This window comes from Ovis canadensis, chromosome 2, assembly GCF_042477335.2.
Source record: "Ovis canadensis isolate MfBH-ARS-UI-01 breed Bighorn chromosome 2, ARS-UI_OviCan_v2, whole genome shotgun sequence".
NCBI lineage: Eukaryota > Metazoa > Chordata > Mammalia > Artiodactyla > Bovidae > Ovis > Ovis canadensis.
The window spans coordinates 12736715-12757883 of record NC_091246.1 but is presented as its reverse complement, the minus strand read 5'-3'; the positions used below and the strand labels follow the sequence as shown (position 1 = coordinate 12757883).

Genomic DNA, 21169 nt, shown 5'->3' with positions numbered 1-21169 from the left:
TTTAAAGCAAATCTCAGATATAAATTCAATCAGTACACGTGTACTTTAAGGACTTTTAACACAGTCACATTACCATCCATCCCCAATTAGCACTCATTTCTTAATACCATTTACTACTGGGATTATGCAATTTTTATCCGGTTGTCTCTAAAATGTCTTTTTATATCTGATCTGTTGAATTAGAATCCAAACAAGAATCCACACATTACACTCGGGGCTATGCCTCTTAAATCTTTCTCAATCTATAATAGTCCCCTCATTTTCTTTTTTTTCCTCTCCAGTGTTATTTGTTTTGGGGGGAAACAGAATATCTTGCCCTGTTCAACTGTCCATATTTGGGATATGACTGAATTGTATCTTCATCATGGCTTTTTTAAGAGAACTAAATACTCTTTCTATTTACTTTATTTATTTATGGTTGTATCACATGGCATGTGATTTGCAGGATCCTCCTCGACCAGGGATGGAATCTGTGCCCCCTGTATTGGGAATACCAAGTCCTAACCACTGAACCACCAGGGAAGTCCTCTCATAATGTTGTATGACATGTTCCTCAACCCTCTATTCTTTTGTATATTGGTAATTAGACTCCTGTACTTAAAATCAGGTTCAATTTCATTTTTACGTGGGGCACAAGGGAAAGATTCAGCTTCATTTTAAACAGTAAATCCACTCTTTTTTATTTTTTGATTGAAGTTGGCACCTTCGAATGGAAGGTGCCAAAGTTGGCACTTTTGCAATGAGGTTGGCGCCTTCCTTGCTTTCTCTTTCTCCTGGCTTTTTGGGTTCAATGTTTGTATTTCTAGCATGCTCTTTCAGATTTCATCTCATAGAGTCCTCCATATCAAAAGACAGGAAAGCGAGTTAATCTGAGCAGGCAAATCTGAAATCAGAACCTGCAAAAAGCATACAAGTGTCAAACAAATTATGCCCTCCTGTATCTCTTTGAATTATACAACCCTTCTAAAGAGCTATTAAAAAATCAGACCAACTTTTAATACAGTTGAATTTGATCTTTCTTTGTCCTGTACATCTTCTGTTTAGTATTTACTGTCTCTTCTGTACCTTCCTTTAGAATCCAAAATCCACAAATTCTATAAGTTTAGAAGAACTAAGCATCAAAGCATTGTATTAATGAGAATTTCATAGTCTAATATTATGTTTTGTACTTAAGTCCTAGAAAACAAAAGGCCAGAGCAAAAAAAATACTTATACTTGCAATCAATGGGTAATTAAAAAGATTACATAATGATCTAGAGAACACTGGATTTGAAGTCAGAAGACTTGAGTTCAGGTTTCTCACCCATTAGTTTTATTACTTTGGGGAAACAAATTAACTGGGATTTTATTTCTACATCTATTTAATAAGAGCAGAAATTAGCTGATTTCTGAAGTCTCTCTTAAGATTAGTGATTCTGTGATTCTAAGTATCCTTGAATTTATTGTACATTCTGAACCTCATTTCCACTCTTTAATCAAAGGTAAAATTTCTTTTCACATCAAAAGAACTTCCTCTTATCTTGTAAGTGGGCATTCAGCCTTAGAAAAGAATAAAATTACTCATTATCCTGAGCATCTTTGTCTAAAATATTCCTTTTCTTTTTGACCCTGCATGCTCATCTCACTCTCGTAAAAGTTTAACAGATTTTGTCTGTCATTCTGCCATGATATAGTTGAAGATGTAAAGCATTAATTCAACTAAATATTATTACTTTGGTAGGCACTCTCCTAGGTACTGAACAAAACAGGCAAGGTTTTTGGTTGCTGACGACTCACAATCTATTGCAGGGAGACAGACAATAGATAAAAATAAATAACTTCAGATCGTGGTTAAGGTCTATAAAGACAATGAAATGGGATGATGGAAAAGTGAATGGGAGAAAGGTTAGACTTTACATTGGGCAGTCAAGGAGGGCCTTTCTCTGAAAGTATCACTTAAATGGAGACTTAGATGATATAAGAAAACTACCACAAGATGTACGGGAAGCATGCTCTAGGCCGAGAGATGACATGGGCATCATCTAAGTTGGGAACAGCTTGGTGTGTCCTGGAGTGGTGAGAAGCATGGGGTCACAGCATAAATGGCTGAGAAGCCAGGGCACAGCATTTGGTATTATCCTTAAGACAGAAGGAATGTAGAGGATCCTTCACAGGAGATCTGATCTGATTTGCTTTTCTTCAAGACTACCCCAGCTTGACCATTCCCAGTGGGAGAGTCGCTCACCACTTCTCTTTTCCTAACAGTTTTTGCCAGAATCCTGCGGGCTCCTGAATCCCACAATGTCACCTTTGGCTCCTTTGTGACCCTGCGCTGTACAGCCACAGGCATCCCGGTCCCCACCATCACCTGGATTGAAAATGGAAATTCTGTGAGTGCCATCTGTATGGGGACTTGTCTGGGGAAGACCCGCTGGTGGTGAATTTGAGGGCAGAGCACATATTTGTAGAGTTACCATGATCTCTGTCATTGGTCTCACCTGCATCTCCATTTTTCACAATCTTCCAATAGTTTCATTCTAGAAGTCACTGCCTAGAAACTGAACCTCATAGGTTTACTTCTTTCCTTATATCATAGGGAATAGTATAAAACCAAATTTATTCTTTACACTTTTGTGCAAAAGGGAAGTGGTAATAATTCCTTCCCACACAAAAATAATCAGCTGAAGAATTAGTCCACTGCTGGAGCCTAATTTGATGAAAAGCAATCCACAATTAGAATACATGTCTGTCAGTGCAACATTTTATTTTCATTTCTAATACTGGTAATAGTAGCTAATATATAGTATGTGATTGCTATGACTAGGCCCTGTTCCAAGCACTTTACATAAAAGCATTCATTTACTCACTATACAAATATTGAGTATCTCCTGGGCATCAGGCATTATTCTAGACATTGTACATACAGGCTCACCCAGAACAAGTAAAGTTTCCTATCCTCAAGTTTCTTACACTAACATGGGAAAAAAACAAAACAAAACAATAAAATAAGCAGACAGTAGAATCTATAGTCTGTGTGAACAGTGTCCAATGTCACGGAGAAAAATAAAGCAGGAAAGTGAGAAAGTACAACCTCAGGAGGAAGATTCTGTTTTCAATAAAGTGGTCAGAGAAGCCTTATTAAGATGAAGATATTTAAGCAAAGAGCTGAAGGAGGAGGCTATGTACATAACAGGGGGATTACAACCAGGCAAAGTGTCTGAGATAAGGGTACACCTGGTATGTCAGAGGAACAGCAAGTAGGTCAGTGTGGCTAGTGATCCTACAGGCTTACTTAGGTCATGGATACATTTGACTGTATTTGGGTGGAATGGAATGCCTCTGTAGATCTGTTTCTGTTGTCTGTTTTACTGCTGACTTTCTTTCATTGCGTTTCGTTTCCTTGTGTGCCTAGTTATCTTTGACTACCTGTTCATTGTTTTGAGAAAATAAAAAAATGTCAGAGGTTAATTTGAGGTCTAGATAAAGGTTCTTTTCTCCAGAGAGTTTTTGTTTGTTTCTGCTAGGGACCAAGGGCTACTACCAATCTTTGATTGGCTTAAACTTGTTAAAGTAACTTGCAATCTTGTTCTTCTTTAGCTCTCTAATTAAACTTCAGGTATCATTTACAAATCAAATATTATTTGACAGTACATTTTGTGGCTTTTCCATGAAGCTGTAGGAGCTGTCTTAAGCCTTTCAAAGTAGTGTAAAGAGATGCCCTAAGAACACTTGGGAACTGACGCTACGACTTTACTAATTTGTCTCACTCTTTAAAAGGCTTGTATGAGTTTAGAACTGGAAGATATATGATTATTCTCTGTTGGAGTTGAGGAGTAATTTTTAAAAGCCAGATGGTTTGAGTTAGTTTTGGTCTTACTGAGACTCCAACTTCATCTTTCAAGATGTGATTCACAAAAACACAGAAAGCAAAATAGATTCTTTGCGGGAGATTCTAAGGAATAAAATAAATGAACAGTGACTTTCTTCCAGAAAGAAAGCAAAAGGACATCTGCAGTTCTCATGGTCAGAGAGGGTTTGCTCTTACAGCCAAGTTTTGTTCTTGGTGCTACTATCCAAGTCCAACTAGAAACTGAGATGACTGCCCTGTGTTGATGCAAATCACAGGAAATGGAGGCAATTTTAGGCATTTAATGTCAGACAAGTAGCCAACCAGAGAAGTCTATTGAGAACAGGGGAGAGTCCACAGACCTGGGATCATTTTGGGTGGGCAGGATTAAGACAAATGCAGAGCCAGGAGCAATTTGGCACAGAATAAGACAGGATTTGAACTGTGCCCTTTAACTGACTATAAGGCAGTGAACTAACTTCACTAACACACTAAAGTACAATAAGTACTTTAAAAGATGTGAATGCGCCTTCATCCCCATATATGAACATGCCAGTAAACTAAAACCCTGAATGCTTACAGCCAAAGAACAAGAGAGAGGCAAGGAAATTGCCACAAAGTGGTAAAAAATTCTTTTGCTTTCTTCCTATGGAGATATCATTCATTTTTCATGAAAATTTGTAGTCTTAGATGAACTCAGAGTGAGCAGTAATATCCCTTTTGTTTTACAACGTTGGAAATAATACTTTGGTATGGCTACAGCAGAGATTACTTTTCTAAAAGAAAATATCCTCATATTTTGATAACCAGATTTACTTGAAGTTAAATCCAACTCTATTATTTTGGCATTCAAATAAAAAATTTGCACATCTCTCTTGCTTTGTCCAAAAGATATATTTATAACTCCTAAAACATGTTAAAAGTTCAATCATTTTAATTTATTAGAAGAGTTTTCAAAATGAACAGCCAAATCTGTATTGAAGATTGTGGTTTTTGAATTTCCTTAAAGGGAAGCTCACTTATATTTTATACATATTTTTAAGAGGCAGTTTTTTTGGTTTAAAGGACATGAGCCACGGAAACATCTTCTCTTACTGTGTAAACCCAAGATAATTACATATAGCAAGTGGAATATATTATGTGGAATATCTCAGCAGCCAGATTGAAAGAGGTCAATATTCATGGTGATGTTGATTAGAAACAGAATGGGAAATTTTCTCAGTCAACCTGTTCCTTTTTCTATGATTCATAAACAGACATTATTACAACTCCCTAGACATGGACCATGCTAGGCCACATCTTAAAAGTTCCCTGAGATAGTCCTAGCCAACTGGGATTATTTGCTGCATGACAAGGTCATAGAAGCCAAATACCATTTAGAGGTCAAATTATGATAAAGTTAAAGGATCCATAACTGGGGATAAATTCTCTCCAAACAGCATTATTAATGATATGTAAAAAGTATTCCACCTATGTTGTCTCCTTCAGAAGGCTTTTACATACATTTTATCAGGTGTGAACTAATATGCCTCTTTAATAGAGTTCCTGTTTGATGGCCTCATCTGAGGTCATAGTCTCACCCCTACACACACAACAGAGAACTGTTTATCCAGTGCTTTCAGGTCAGTATGCCTGGGTGACTTGGGGGAAAAACATATTTATTGTTATACCAAATAAAGTCACCTCAATGAAGTCCTCCACTTTGCCTCAGCATACCTTGCTTAAAGCTCCCAGGCATAATCTGAACTCATCCTTTTGAGCTTTTAAATCTGAAAGGCCAAATAATCAAAACGAAGGGCAAAGGGGTGTTCTGAATTTTAGGTCATCAAAAATACTAAACTGTTGGTCAGATTGCTCCATGAAGAAAGAAAAACAAATTCAAATGATGACTAACAAGGCCTGCTGTGCATGAGTCACAAACCGAATCAAGCCAGGCCTCTGGAAACAGGAGGAAAAGCACTTAGGAACCACATCATCACCAGGCAGTGAGCCTTGGGATTTGATGGTCTACCCGCTGGAGTATGTCAGCACCTGGATGATGTCCAGGAGGATGGGGGTCAGGTGACTTAAAACTCATTTCTCTTTCCTCCCAAGAATGTTTTCAGTGACCTTGAGGAGTGACTTTCTTAGGTGTGAACATGAAAATAGTGCAAGTTTAGTCAGCATTTAGGGGATTACTCATTTCTGAGTTGTCTCCTAGGCATCGGCAGTACAGATCTACTTCTTAAAAGCAGCACCAAACTTGCAAAGGAGGAAGGTAACTGTTCTACAGATTTCACATGTATAAACTGGGAAGGGATTATATTTATAAACAAAATATTCTCAGAGCATAAAACATACTGACAGAGGTTTGTGCTCTTTAGCTTTTTTCTCATTGTTGCTTTGTATTAAAACCTGGGGAGATTCCACAATTTTATTTCGCCAACAAAGATCTACTATAGAGCCCAGGGAACTCTACTCAATATTCTGCAATAACCTTTATGGGAAAGAATCTGGAAAAAAAATGGATCTATGAGTATGTATAACAGAATCACTTTCCTGTACACCTGAAACTAACACAACATTGTAAATCAACTATACCCCAATAATTTTTTCAAATTGTGTTTCAAATTGTTCAGTCCTTTCCATCTAACTGGGACACTCAAATCCATAGGAACTTGCACCTCTGATAAATATGATAATGATGCATTCGGTTCGAATTCCCAGCTGCATGTGTGTCTCTCAAAGATATTTTTTTCTCTGCCTTGTCAATTTCTCATAGAGTCCAGGCTGCTTATCTGGGGAAAATGCCACAATACTTAATCTGACCTGGGAAGTTTCCCCAGTTAAGGTAAACTGATGCTCACATAAACCAGTGTTTCTAAAAGAATGGAGACTCATAGTGCAAGATAAAGAATAAAAAGACAGGAGCTAACTGGACAAACTTTCACTGCCTAATTGCGACAGAGAGAGCTTGCTTCAGGGGCGACCCAGCTACCTGGCAGCCGAAGCATGGGAAGTTGGTCTCACCTCGGGGCTTCCCTCCCCCTTGCTGATCTAAATGTGAATCCTCACTCAGGTGGGACAGTAAAATATCTTGGCTCCAAGTTTCTTACTCCTAGTTTCATCCTCTACTACTAGACAGAAAGATCTTTTTCAAGGCCACCAAGGTACTTCTACTCCTGCTCAAGGTAAACCATTAGCTGATTCCTGATTGTCAGTCCATTCACACGCCTCTCAAACTAGCAATTTCCCCCTCAGATAAGCAATGACAATGAAAAAAAAAATGGAAAAAATGGTAGAGTGCTTAATGAAGCAGTGAAGAAAGAATCACCAGTTTAAGAAATGTCACCACCTTAACAATGACATTTAAGTCAGACGTTTATTCTGTTCATGATTGATTTGAGGTTTTGTTGTTACTGCTCTTCTTTTCTAATGACTATTCAGTTTTAGGACTAGGCAAGGCAGGAAAACATAAAGATTAAAAGCACAGACTCTGGGGGTCAAACTAGCATGTAAATTGGGACTCTGCAACCCAAAAGGATGTACTGGGAGCTGTCTTTCTCAGAGCTGGCATGCTGATGACTAAAGAGCACTTAGGTACATTAACCTGTCAAATATGCTATAATACGGCATTGGTAGCCTGGCTCTTCAAGGATATTTGATTTTCTGATATGGGACATGATGCAGAAACAGGACTGACTTCACAACCTTTTTTTTTTTTTTCTTTCTTGTTAACCATCCACTATTTATTGTGCATTTAGGGGGGGAACCTGGAAAAGAATTATGAAAATGAGTCCAAAACTCTATTACCTCTCATAATTGACTGTCTCTAACTTTAAGACATAGAGACGTATCTTGGAAGATACACACAGGGTATCTTTTTTCTAGCTTGTGTTATCTACTGTCACACCACAGATGTCCTACAGCCTGATCACTTAAAACAAGAGCCATTTATTAATGCTCACGAGTCCGTGGCTCGACTGGGTGGTTTTGCTGATTTGGGCTAGGACTGCCTGATCTTGTGATTGGCAGGTTGACTAGGAGCTAGTGGGTTTAGAATGGCCTTACTCATATATCTGGGGGTTATTATTGGCTGCCAGGTGGATCAGTGAGGATAACTGGGCCATAAGTGCCCCCATAAGTGGGCCATCCTCTATCAGGCCCACTCTGGCTTGTTCACAGGAGGTCACAGGTTCTAAGAGAAACAAGAAAGCAAGCCACAGTGCGCAAGAACTTTGCAAGTCTCTGTGTCTTTTGAAAAGACACAGATTGGCTTGATTGTCACAAGCCAATCAAGACTCAAAACATGAAGAAAGAAGCAACCTCGGAAAGGAAGAGCAACAAAGTCGCATTGTAAGGTCATGGGCATTGGGAGACAAAAGTTGTTGGCAATTTTCGCAATCTACCACATGCCTTTTGATCCTAATCCTTTTTCTTTCCAGTCTACTTTATATAGCATATTAGAAATTACTGACCTAATTCTGTCTTCTTTTTCCCCCTGACTCCACCAGGTTTCTTCCGGGTCTATTCAAGAAAGTGTGAAAGACCGAGTAATTGACTCAAGACTGCAGCTGTTTATCACCAAGCCAGGACTCTACACGTGCATAGCTACTAACAAGCACGGAGAGAAATTCAGTACTGCAAAGGCTGCAGCCACCATCAGTATAGCAGGTAGGATGGCTGTTTGCAACTGCACTCTTTCAGGAGAGGACAAGGGGACAACAGAGGATGAGATGGTTTGATGGCATCTCTGACTCGATGGACATGACTTTGAGCAAGCTCTGGGAGTTGGTGATGGATAGGGAAGCCTAGAGTGCTGCAGTCCATGGGGTCGCCAAGAGTTGGACATGACTGAGCGACTGAACTGACTGAGGAGAAGAGAGAGTTGGTACTATTCCACAACATCCTTCACTAGGGAACATCTCTCTCTCTTTTTTTTTTTTAATCTCTTACTCCAGGCCCATTTGGGATATTTCCTCCTCCATAGGGACAACTCCAAGGGTTGACCAAAATAATTGATTTGGGGAAATTCATTGCTTCAAAAATTAAATTCTTAAATGCCTGCCTAAGTGATATGAAACAGCTTCCAGGAGTTCATTTCTTTCCATATCTTTCTCTTTCATGTTCTTTTCTTCCCTTTCTTTTTTTATTCTTCCCTCTCTCCCTCCTTCCCTACTTCTTTCCTTCCCTGCATTCTTCCTTCTTCCCTCCCTTTCTTTTTCTTTCCTTTCCCTCCTCTTTTTTCTCTTCCTCCTCTTTCTTTCTGAGGGTTAATCAAGCTTTCCAAGGCTCTCAAAGAGTAAGTTGGCAGATATTTAACATGCTTGTGCCAATTTCCAATTGGCTATATTTTAGGGCATTTTTACTTATAAATATATTATCTACCTTGTGGCTTTTCCCCTTCTTGTTTCATGCAAGTGATAGCAGGATCTGCAGATATTTTCAAGGAAAAGGGCTGACACATGGATTTCTAGAATATTTGTGTTGAGTTATAAAGGTTTATTTTTAAAACTTACATGTCCCAAAGGCTTCTGAGAACATCTGTGGAATTCCTAGAGATGGAAATAATCCCTGTATCAGGAAATGCCAGGCATGATAATATTCATAGCATGCCTACCGTCCAAGGGTCAGCGGAGAGATGCTTGGCCTCACATGTAAGGTAAGCACTGGTAGAACCTGTATCCAGAGCCAGTTTCCCAGAGCCTGATATTTCTTATTACAGTGCCACTTCTTTGATCTTCCCTGATGAAGGAATTTCTAGTAATGCTTGTGATTTTCAGCATGAGGTGAATAAGGACACAGAGAAATACATAGCGAGCATTGGACAAGGATGGCCCTCTGAGGCATACCCATGAAGGAAAGAGATTTCAAAACCAGATTCCTTCCACCTTCTCCTCCAAGAATATATCTGTATCTTGAGATATCACATCAATTATTCAAGAATTTCCACTGATGGGAAGTCATATTCCCAGAGAAGGGTGAGATTCTTAAAAGTAAATTCAACTCACTTTAACAAATAACAATAAACTGATTACTCTTCACATACCACTTGTTGTCTATGAAGCACTCTTACGTGCATTTATTAAATACACTAGGCTCAGTCCATTGCATTAGGTAAAGGATGAGACTTAATTCATGAATGGGATCATCAACAGTGGAGTCCAAGTCTTCCAGGGACTCTCAATCTAAAAAGGAAGACTATCAGTCACAGACATCACGGCACAGACTATGCTCTATGCAGAAGCGCAAAGCACAACAGCAGGAAAAAAGAGTGTTTAAGGGAATCCTTCGAAAAGAGGTACCATTTGAGTTAGAGATGACAAGGTTGAAGTGAGTCCAGAAAATAGCAAGTCATGATGGAGACTGAGATGAGGTGGAGGAGAGGAAGAAAGGTTTGAAATGTGAGATCTAGCTGGATTATGAAATGCCTGAGTAGGCTGACTGGACTCTTTAATCAATGGGCAGTCATTTAATTTTTTTAGAGGAGACAAGTGAATATGGTCAGATATATTCTTTATCAAATCAACAGATGTCAGGTGTCAAAAGATGAGGGGGCATGGCATGGTTAGGTTATTCTAGGAGTCTGGAAAAGTTATGAAATTCTGGACAACAACAGCAACAACTGGTAAACAGAGAAGAGGAGAGATGCATGCAACCTATTAGGTAGACGGCAGGTCAGGTGAGAAAAGATAAGGTTTGAAAGTGTCTGAATGTGGTACAAGGAGTTTAGATGTGTCTGAGATTTTAAGGAAAATGTCTAGGACAAACAATAACAGATAAAACAAAAGAACATGAGAAGGTTCAAGAGATAATTAAATGATTACATTTTTGATGCCTTCAAATTACTTGGAATGATTCTAGTCTCACTATCTTATGTTTTGTTTGATAATTGATCAGGAGCCAGTGTTTAGTAAATATATATTTATATAACTATATCCATATGTTGATAATATATGTATGTGCAGAGAGAGGGAGAAATAATTACATATGAATACTCAAATCCAAGAAAATAAACTGATCTAATCTAGCTTAACCTACACATCCACTGGTTAGAGGAGAAAATACGTGTTGCTAATATGAAGATGCTAATTTCATTTCTGGTCATTATTCAGGCATTCAAAGATCAATTCCCCGCCACGTCTCTTCCGCTCCTTCCTACTTCTATCTCTTCCTTACATGGAAAGAGAGAAGGAGTCTTGGATTTATGCAGTGGTGTCCTCTGGACCACCCTAGTCTTTGGTAAAGTCTACAGCTGTAGAACTAGTGAGCTCATCTCTTGGCTTGGTGGGAACCCAGAGGACCTCCCTGTCTGGCTCAGCCCCACTGAGGCTCTTCCTGGAGCAGTACAATCCTCTACAGCTTGGTCAAATCCTTCATCAATTCCCTCTCTAGAGTCTGTTATGCCACCTTTGCCCCTTGGTCACCTTGGCTGTCTCTGCAATGCCATGCATGCTAAACTCCAAGTCAGCTCCTTCTTTATCCCTCTTGGGGCCTGTAGCAACTTCTGAATCACTTTCATGTTATAAAAAATCCAAAGAAGATTAGACCACTAACTCAGTCCTGCTGTCTACCCAACTGTGTCATACTACCATTTCTGCACTAATGTGGCTGATCTCATGTCAGGTTAAAGGGCCCTTATAAGATTCTCTGTTTCTGGAGTCCCAACTAAGTAGGAAAAACCCCTGCTTTATCTTTGTGTAATTTATCAATATATCTGTCTTCTAGAACTTTGGTCCAGAGAAAGGAACCTATAAAATGTGTACCTTAATTCACCTATTTCACCTTTATGTAATTTCATGTAGAATGAAACCAGCAATGATTTGACTTTAGTCAATGGGTTTGGAAAGTATGAGGTACCGTTTTTGAATAACACTCCCTTACACAGCTAATTCATAAAAAGCCACAAGACCCATTCGTTCATCCCCGATCTGTTTTTCCTGTTGCATCACACTTACTATGAGACTTCAAGCTCCTCTACTTTTCCTAAAATTTCCTCATGCACATTTAAAAAGGGTATCTCATGAATGCGATGGAATAAGACATGTGAACCCCATGAGACGCCTGTCATTTTTCTCTCCTTAACCTGTTCATAGGACATCACCACATGGTCAACACCAAAATCAGATTGATTATATTATTCACAGCCAAAGATGGAGAAGCTCTATACAGTCAGCAAAAACAAGACTGGGAGCTGACTATGGCTCAGATCAAGAACTCCTTATTGCCAAACTCAGACTTAAATCGAAGAAAGTAGGGAAAACCACTAGACCATTTCAGGTATGACCTAAATCAAATCCCTTATGATTATACAGTGGAAGTGAGAAATATATTTAAGGGTCTAGATCTGATAGACAGAGTGCCTGATGAACTACAGACAGAGGTTTGTGACATTGTATAGGAGGCAGGGATCAAGACCATCCCCAAGTAAAAGAAATGCAAAAAAGCAAAATGGCTGTCTGAGGAGGCCTTACAAATAGCTGTGAAAAGAAAAGAAGTGAAAATCAAAGGAGAAAGGGAAAGATATACCCATTTGAATGCAGAATTTCAAAGAATAGCGAGGAGAGATAAGAAAGCCTTCCTCAGTGATCAGTGCAAAGAAATAGAGGAAAACAATAGAATGGGAAAGACTAGAGATCTCTTCAAGAAAATTAGAGATACTAAGGGAACATTTCATGCAAAGATGGGCTCGCTAAAGGACAGAAATGGTAGGAACCTAACAGAAGCAGAAGACATTAAGAAGTGGCAAGAATACATAGAATTGTACCAAAAAAAGGTCTTCACAACCCAGATAATCACGATGGTGTGATCAATCATCTAGAGCCAGACATCCTGGAATGTGAAGTCAAGTGGGTCTTAGGAAGCATCACTACGAACAAAGCTAGTGGAGGTGATGGAATTCCAGTGGAGCTGTTTCAAACCCTGAAAGATGATGCTGTGAAAGTGCTGCACTCAATATGTCAGCGAATTTGGAAAACTCAGCAGTGGCCACAGGACTGGAAAAGGTCAGTTTTCATTCCAATCCCAAAGAAAGGCAATGCCAAAGAACGCTCAAACTACTGCACAGTTGTACTCCTCTCACACACTAGTAAAGTAATGCTCAAAATTCTCTAAGCTAGGATTCAACAATACATGAGCCATGAAATTCCAGATGTTCAAGCTGGTTTTAGAAAAGACAGGGGAACCAGAGATCAAATTGCCAACATCTGCTGGATCATCGAAAAAGCAAGAAAGTTCCAGAAAAAAACATCTATTTCTGCTTTATTGACTATGCCAAAAGCCTTTGACTGTGTGGACCACAATAAACTGTGGAAAATTCTGAAAGAGATGGGAATACCAGACCACCTGACCTGCCTCTTGAGAAATCTGTATGCAGGCCAGGAAGTAACAGTTTGAACTGGACATGGAACAATAGACTGGTTCCAAACAGAAAAAGGAGTATGTCAAGGATGTATATTGTCACCATACTTATTTAACTTATATGCAAAGTACATCATGAGAAACGCTGGACTGGATGAAGCACAAGCTGGAATAGAGATTGCTGGGAGAAATATCAATACCCTCAGATATGCAGATGACACCACCCTTATGGCAGAAAGTAAAGAAGAACTAAAGAGCCTCTTGATGAAAGTGAAAGAGAAGAGTGAAAAGTTGGCTTAAAGCTCCACATTCAGAAAGCTAAGATCATGGCATCCGGTCCCATCACTTCATGGCAAATAGATGGGGAAACAGTGGAAACAGTGTCAGACTTTATTTTTTGGGGCTCCGAAATCACTGCAGATGGTGACTGCAGGCATGAAATTAAAAGACGCTTACTTCTTGGGAGAAAAGTTATGACCAACCTAGATAGTATATTCAAAAGCAGAGACATTACTTTGCCAACAAAAGCCCATCTAGTCGAGACTATGGTTTTTCCAGTGGTCATGTATGGATGTGAGAGTTGGACTATAAAGAAAGCTGAGCGCCAAAGAATTGATGCTTTTGAAGTGTGGTGTTGGAGAAGACTCTTGAGAGTCCCTTGGACTGCAAGGAGATCCAACCAGTCCATCCTAAAGGAGATCAGTCTTGAATGTTCATTGGAAGGACTGATGTTGAAGCTGAAACTCCAATACTTTGGCCACCTGATGTGAAAAGCTCATTTGAAAGGACCCTGATGCTGGGAAAGATTGAGGGCAGGAGAATAAGGGGATGACAGAGGATGAGATGGTTGGATGGCATCACTGACTCAGTGGACATGAGTTTGGTAAACTCCGAGAGTTGGTGATGGACAGTGAGGCCTGGCATGCTGCAGTCCATCCATGGGGTTGCAAAGAGTCAGACATGACTGAGCAACTGAACTGAACTGAACCTGTTCTTTTCAGTCAAAGTTGCTAGATGCCTCATAAGTGTCCCCTTGTCATTATTTAGGAAACTACAGCTCAACTCTAGGGTGCTCCCTATTTCAGGAAATAGGGAACCAATATTCCAGGAAAGTAGGCCGCTGTGGTGTAAAAGGGATGCACAGAACCACATTAATTCAGAATTACGTCAAAGCATGGTCTTATGCTTCCCACATCTCTCAGGGCTCAGTCATGACTTCTGCTTTCTCCGTTTCTGTTTTTGGCATCTCTCTCCATTAGCCTCATTAGTGCTTCCCTGGTGGCTCAGATGGTAAAGCGTTACCCTCAGTGAGGGAGGCCCGGGTTCAATCCCTGGGTTGGGAAGATCCCTTGGAGAAGGAAAATGCAACCCATCTAGTATTCTTGCCTGGAAAATCCCATGGACAGAGGACCCTGGTAGGCTACACTCTATGGGGTCTCAAAGAGTCGGACACGACTGAGTTACTTCACTTTCTTTCTTTCTTTTCTCCATTAGCCTCTGAGGTCCAGAGCCTGATGCTTCCCCTTGACACTCTGGCAATGCTTCCTTACCGCAAACTCTCCTTTCTCCCTTTTCAGCCACCCCATCCTCCCCTGATGTTTTGCAGTCAACGGTACTTTTTGTCACATTCTCTGGGTTTCACTTTGAAGCTTTTACTCCATCTGTTTATTTACTTATCCCAGCAGGAAAACTGGAAATGGAAAAATCTGTTCTAGGGCTCAGGATTATGTCTAATGATATTTCTAGTGTTTGAAAGAAAACAACAACAACAAAAATAAAGATCATCCTTCATTGTCCCCCAACTCTTCCATGCATATGCCCAGATTCATATGCATTATTTGGGAAACTTGATATACTTTTTCTGACTCATTTACATTTGCTGCTAGTCATCAAAAGGAGCCAGAAGAACTTTTGGATCCTCTCCCTATGAACCAGGAAGTTCCATTTCCCCTTCAGTCACAACCTCAAAAGGCTCAAGTTGCCATTTAAACTCACCAGGATGCCATGTTATTGGCAAGATGTCTGCGCTTTGTCCTCAGAACCCTCAGCCCTGTGACAGAGACCAGCAAGACAGCCCATGATCCCTGTAATGAGCATAGTCCTGGAAGAGCCAAAGGCCATCAAAATAGACACAGGTATTAATTCTATCAAACATTTAAAGAAGCCTTAACAGCAGTCTTTATTACCCTGATACCAATGCCAGAGAAGGGCAATACAAGAAAACCAAAGATCAATATCCCTGATGGATACAGTTGCAAAAATTCTCAATAAAATCCTAGCAAACCAAATTCAACAGCACATTAACAGAATCATGCTTCATGATCAAGTGGGATTTATCTCTGGGATGCAAGAATGGTTCAACATACACAAATCAGTTAATATCTGTCTTTATCTGACTTAATTCAGTTAGTGTGATAATCTCTAGGTTCATCCATGTTGCTTCAAAATGGCACTATTTCAGTCTTTCTTATGGCTATTATTTCATTATATATATATGTATGTACATATATATGTACATATATCCATATTTTTAAGGATAAAAATATGATCCTCTCAGTAGATGCAGAAAAAGCTTTTAACAAAATTCAACATACATTAAAAATAAGAACTCTCAGCAAATTGGATATAAGGAATGCACTCCAACCCAGTAAGTGCCATATATAACAAACCCACAGCCAATATCATACTCAATAGCAAAATATTACACACTTTTCCTCTAAGATCAGGAACATGACAGGAGTGCCCATTCTCACCATTTGTATTCAACATCGTATTAGAAGTCCTAGCCCAAGCAATCAGGCAATTAAAAGAAATAAAAGGCATCCAAATTGGAAGGGAAGAAGTAAAATTGTCCCTGTTTGCAGAGGACCCAGTCTTATACATAGAAAATCCTAAAAACTCCACCAAAATCTGTTAGAACTAATCAATGAATTAAGTAAGTTCTACATATAAAATCAACATATGGAAATCAGTTGTTTTTTTATACACTAATATCTGAAGAAGAAATAAAGAAAACTATCCCATTTACAATAGCACCAAAACAAAAAAAAAGTACTTAGTAATAAGTTTAACTTAGGAAGAGAAAGATCTGTACACTGAAAATTACAAGGCACTGATGACAGAAATTAAATATACAAATAAATCGAAGATATCCTGTATTCCCCTTGAGGAGGAAAATGGCAACTCACTCCAGTATTCTTGCCTGGAGAATCCCAAGGACAAAGGAGCCTGACAAGTTATAGTCCATGGGGTCGTAAAGAGTTGGACACAACCAAAGTGACTTAACATAACATTCTGTGTCCATAGATCAGAAGAATTAATATTGTTAAAATGTCTACACCACCCAAAGCTATCTGTGGATTTCATATCAATTCAGTTCAGTCGCTCAGTCGTATCCGACTCTTTGCAACCCCATGAATCGCAGCACGCCAGGCCTCCCTGTCCATCACCAACTCCTGGAGTTCACTCAGATTTCATGTACTCCTATTAAAATTCCTATGACATTTTTCACAAAAATAGAACAAACAATTCTAAAATTGTATGGAATCAAAAAAGATCCCCAATAGTTAAGTAATTGTAAGAAAGAAGAATAAACGGAAGGCAACACACTTCCTGGTTTCAAACTATATTACAAAACTATAGTTTCCAAAACAGTATAGAACTGGCATAAAAACAGACACCTAGGCAAATGGAAATGAATCAAGATCCCAGAAATAAACTCACACATATATGTGAGTTGGCACATATATTTGTCCATTAATTTATGACAAAAAACCCAAGAATAGACAATGGGGAAAAGATAGTCTTTTCCATGAATGGTATTGGGAGACAAGATAACCACATGCAAAAGATTCTATTTCTGTTCTGTAAATAAGTTCATTTGTATCAGAGTTTATATTCCACATATAAGTATCATATGATATTTGTCTTAATCTGACTTAATTCAGTTAACATGATAATCTCTAGGTTCATCCATGTTGCTGCAAAATGGCATTGTTACAGTCTTTTTTATGGCTGAGTATTATTCCATTATATATGTATGTATATAGATGACATTTTATACATTCATTTCATATTTTTATTTTCTATATTTTGAGCTGATATTTCACATTATTGCAGAGAAAATATAACTTTGGACTCTGTTTCATAATAACCATAGCTAATTGAATACACCACCATGTTTCACATTCTCTGTCATGTCTCATAGTCACACTGTTGGGTCCCTTGCAATGTTCTCCACAATTGTGAGACCTGGGGTAACGTAGCAGGAGCACACAACTCCCTCTCCCCCCCCAGTGCTCCACCCACCATAGGCAGAGAGTGTTCTTATCAAAAAAACAGACCCCATCCCTCAGCATTTCATGGTGGTTTCATCTGGTTTCCAACTGATTAAAGGTGTTTGCTTTTGTTTTTAATAAAAGAGAAAAGAATAAATGAATAACAGCCAGTAGCTGCACTAAATTGCTACCAGCTGTCCCACAGCTAGTACCAAGAGATAAGCATTCTTTTTATAATCACGCAGCTTTTTCATATTAGATTGGCTGTATGTTTGAGAAGACAGCCAAAGTTTTATTGGCTTTTCCAGATAATTGAAAGGATACTACAAATATTGATGACTGTTGGAAATTTTTAGAATCATAAAAATAACTAGTTTTGAGATAAAAGCACTTGCTTATAATTGCAAGGTTCTTGAAGCCCTTTCCTGCTCCCCATTCCCCCCGCCCCTGACCAAAGAAAATGTGACTGGAGAAATTTCTGTATAAAACACGTGGAGGTCTCGTGAATCATCCTTTGATTCTCTTAATATTCTTGAAAAGACTGAGCATCTTTAAACAACTTTGATTTTTTTGTCCTCTCACTTGCCATTGAAACAGAAGCCTATGTAAGTTTGATATCTCTTCCCAGCTTCCATGGCTGGGTTCCCTTTGGTGTTGGTTCATCTCCATGGTATAGAATCCTCTCTTCTTAAATTGAGGGCTTTTTCATATTCAGAACCTTGGTCTTTTCATGTTTCAGCAAGTTTCCTTGTCCAGCTGCTATTAGATTCTGTCTTTACCCATTCTGAATTATATACCATTTTCTCTTTAAGAATTTCCTCATGTTTCTTCCATCTGTTCTACCCAGAAAATGTGGGGCCCCTTGTTGGAAAATTATTAAGTGTTTCAAGATGATCACAGCAGAACACTAAACTAAGCATGGAGCCCTTCTGAGTGTGAGACCCTGTATGACCACGTGAGGCCAGTGGGTCTGTGAAAATAACGGCTCCACCGCCCATCCCCTCTTTCCTTTTCCTGTTCAGCCCTCCACTCCTTGCTTTCTTGTTGAAAAGTCCCTGGGTGGCAAACAGAGGGAAAATTGGACTATGATCCTGCCTAGGCTAATGATGCCATGGTTGACTCATCTTAAAAAGAATTCAGTTCCTAAAGACATTTAATATTTTCTTATTTTCCTTCTCCAAATATGCCTGCTAATGTAGGATCTGGCCTCCTGGCAGATGCAGATAACTTTTCAGAAACTTAGAGGTATCAAAATTATCTCTTACAAGCCTTGAGATGAAAATGTACTAACCTTTGTTTCTTTTCTCCTTTACTTTGATTTCCTGTGGAAACTTCCTTTCCTGGTACTAGAATGGAGGTAAGGTATTGTTATTACACCAATGTTTTGTTTTGCTTTGTTTGACATGCCATTTATTATCTATTATTTGTTGAGCACTATAATCTTTCAGAAACTCTCTAATTTCTAATCCTTTAAATACTTTCACAAAAAGGTGATGATGACGATAGGTATTATCTATTGAGTACTTACTACATATCAGGCACTATGCTAAGAGTTCTACATACATTAAAAAAAATTATCCTTGGGACATCCCTATGAAATAGGTACTATTATTATCCTTACTGTATGGAAAAGAAATTAAGAGAGTTACTTGGAATTGGAGACTATAAGTGACTCATACATCAAGTAAATCATAGGCTTGGAAAAGAGAAACAGCATTGACTCCCAAATGCTCCCTCATAGCTTTATCTTGCATATAAGAAAGTAACACCTTATAACATTCTGAAATTTACAATGTTTTATTTAAATTGACTTTCATAAAAATTCTATGATGTGTGGTATCTATTTAAACCTAATTTTACAAATTATGAAATCAAGATTCAGAATAGTAGTGTGTACTCAATTGCTCAGTGATGTCCTACTCTTCGGATTGTACTCTACTCCATGGATGGTAGCCCACAAGGCTCCTCTGTCCATGGAATTTTTCAGGAAAGAATACTGGAGCAAATTGCCATCTCCTACCTCAGTGGATCTTCCCAGTCCAGGGATGGAACCTGTGTCTCTTGAGTCTCCTGCATTGGCAGGTGGATTCTTTACCATCGTGCAACCTGGAAGCCCCCATCAAAATGGTTAATTAAAATAATAATAATAGTTAAGTTCTGCAGACATTTTAAACACCACTTTTCTCATATTCATATTTCAGCAACTTTATGGGACAAGAACTACCATCGCTCTTTCTTTATATGAGGCACCTGAGGCACAAAGAGCTGTCCAGACCACATAGCTAACTACAAAACCTCAATCTGAGCTCAGATCAGTTCAGTCACTCAGTCGTGTCCTACTCTTTGCGACCCCATGAATCACAGCACGCCAGGCCTCCCTGTCCATCACCCACTCCCAGAGTTCACTCAGACTCACGTTCATTGAGTTTGTGATGTCATCCAGCCATCTCATCCTCGGTCGTCCCCTTCTCCTCCTGCCCTCAATCCCTCCCAGCACCAGAGTCTTTTCCAATGAGTCAACTCTTCACATGAGGTGGCCAAAGTAGATAGTCAGAGTCAAAAACACAGATTCATAACTATAATGCTAACCCATTTAACACATTAGACAGGACCTACAACTCAAGCCATTGATTGTAATTCCATGGAATGAAATCATTCATAGCATAAATAATAATTCATAGCCTAAGAAAATTTAGTGTGTTCTCAATCTTTCTTCCAATTCATATAGCTTTGATGTATTTATTTACCTGATAAGTAAAATTATCAGGTATTTGAGAATTAGGTGGCTTCACCTATTTGAGAATTAGGTGGCTATCACAGTTCTAAGAGACAGCATACTGACCTGAAGGATACAATAGAGAAGCTGAATAGTTACTGAAGAGATATGTGGCATATACATGGAAAAACATAAATTGAAATGCAGGTCACCGGTAGAAGAGATGGCATCTTTCACTCATTCATCCCTTTAGCACGCCTGTCTTCTCTATGCATCTTTAAGCCACTCACTCTAGGAAACTTCCCTGGGGGTCCAGTGGTTAAAAATCCACCTTGCAATGCAGGGGACGCAGGTTTGATTTCTGGATGGAGAACTAAGATCCTACGTGCCACAGAGCAATTCAACCCACATGCTGCAACTACTGAGCCCATGTGCTCTGGAACCCACGTGACACAACTAGAGAGTTTCATGCACTGCAGTGAAAGATTGCACATGATGCAATGGAGATCCCGCACGCCACAACGAACACCTGATGCAGCCAAATATAAAGAAATACGATTACGCCGTTAAAACCAAAACAAAACAAAACACTAACTCTAATTCTGGCGCTATATTGGAAAGTGGAGAAACAAAAGAAATTTTATGTATTCTCTGCACCCAAGGAATTGACATTTTACTAGGAGACATATACATACACACACTGGGTCTGGAAGATCCTCTGGGGAAGGAAATGGCAACCCACTCTAGTACTCTTGCCCAGAAAATCACATGGACAGAAGACCCAGGTGGGCTACAATCAAAGGGTTGCAAAGAGTTGGACATGACTGAGCGATTAAGCACGCATGCACACATACACACACACACCTATACAAATTACAGAACCACATAATAATGGAAGCATGCACAAACCCTAAGCGCTCAAGGACAGAAATCATTCACATAGAACTAAATGCAAATGAAAAATTTTAACTGGTTATAGTCAAATAAATGCTAACTACAGAAACTCCCATA

At 39.1% G+C, this 21169-nt stretch overlaps 1 protein-coding gene and 1 long non-coding RNA gene across 3 annotated transcripts in view; one reads left to right on the top strand and one right to left on the bottom strand.

Moving 5' to 3' along the window:
- Window positions 1–21169, top strand: part of MUSK (muscle associated receptor tyrosine kinase) — a 93241-nt gene that overhangs the window by 50835 nt on the left and 21237 nt on the right. For both annotated transcript variants that reach the window (XM_069575457.1, XM_069575456.1), the window contains exons 6-8: window positions 2245–2369; window positions 8320–8479; window positions 18793–18799. In XM_069575457.1, the coding sequence (XP_069431558.1) occupies window positions 2245–2369; window positions 8320–8479; window positions 18793–18799 (292 nt within the window). The remainder of the gene's footprint in view (window positions 1–2244; window positions 2370–8319; window positions 8480–18792; window positions 18800–21169) is intronic.
- Window positions 18756–21169, bottom strand: part of LOC138433229 (uncharacterized) — a 33227-nt gene continuing 30813 nt past the window's right edge. The window contains exons 3-4 of the long non-coding RNA XR_011254212.1: window positions 19463–19548; window positions 18756–18788 (exon numbers count right to left, since the gene is read on the bottom strand). This is a non-coding gene — a long non-coding RNA (uncharacterized lncRNA). The remainder of the gene's footprint in view (window positions 18789–19462; window positions 19549–21169) is intronic.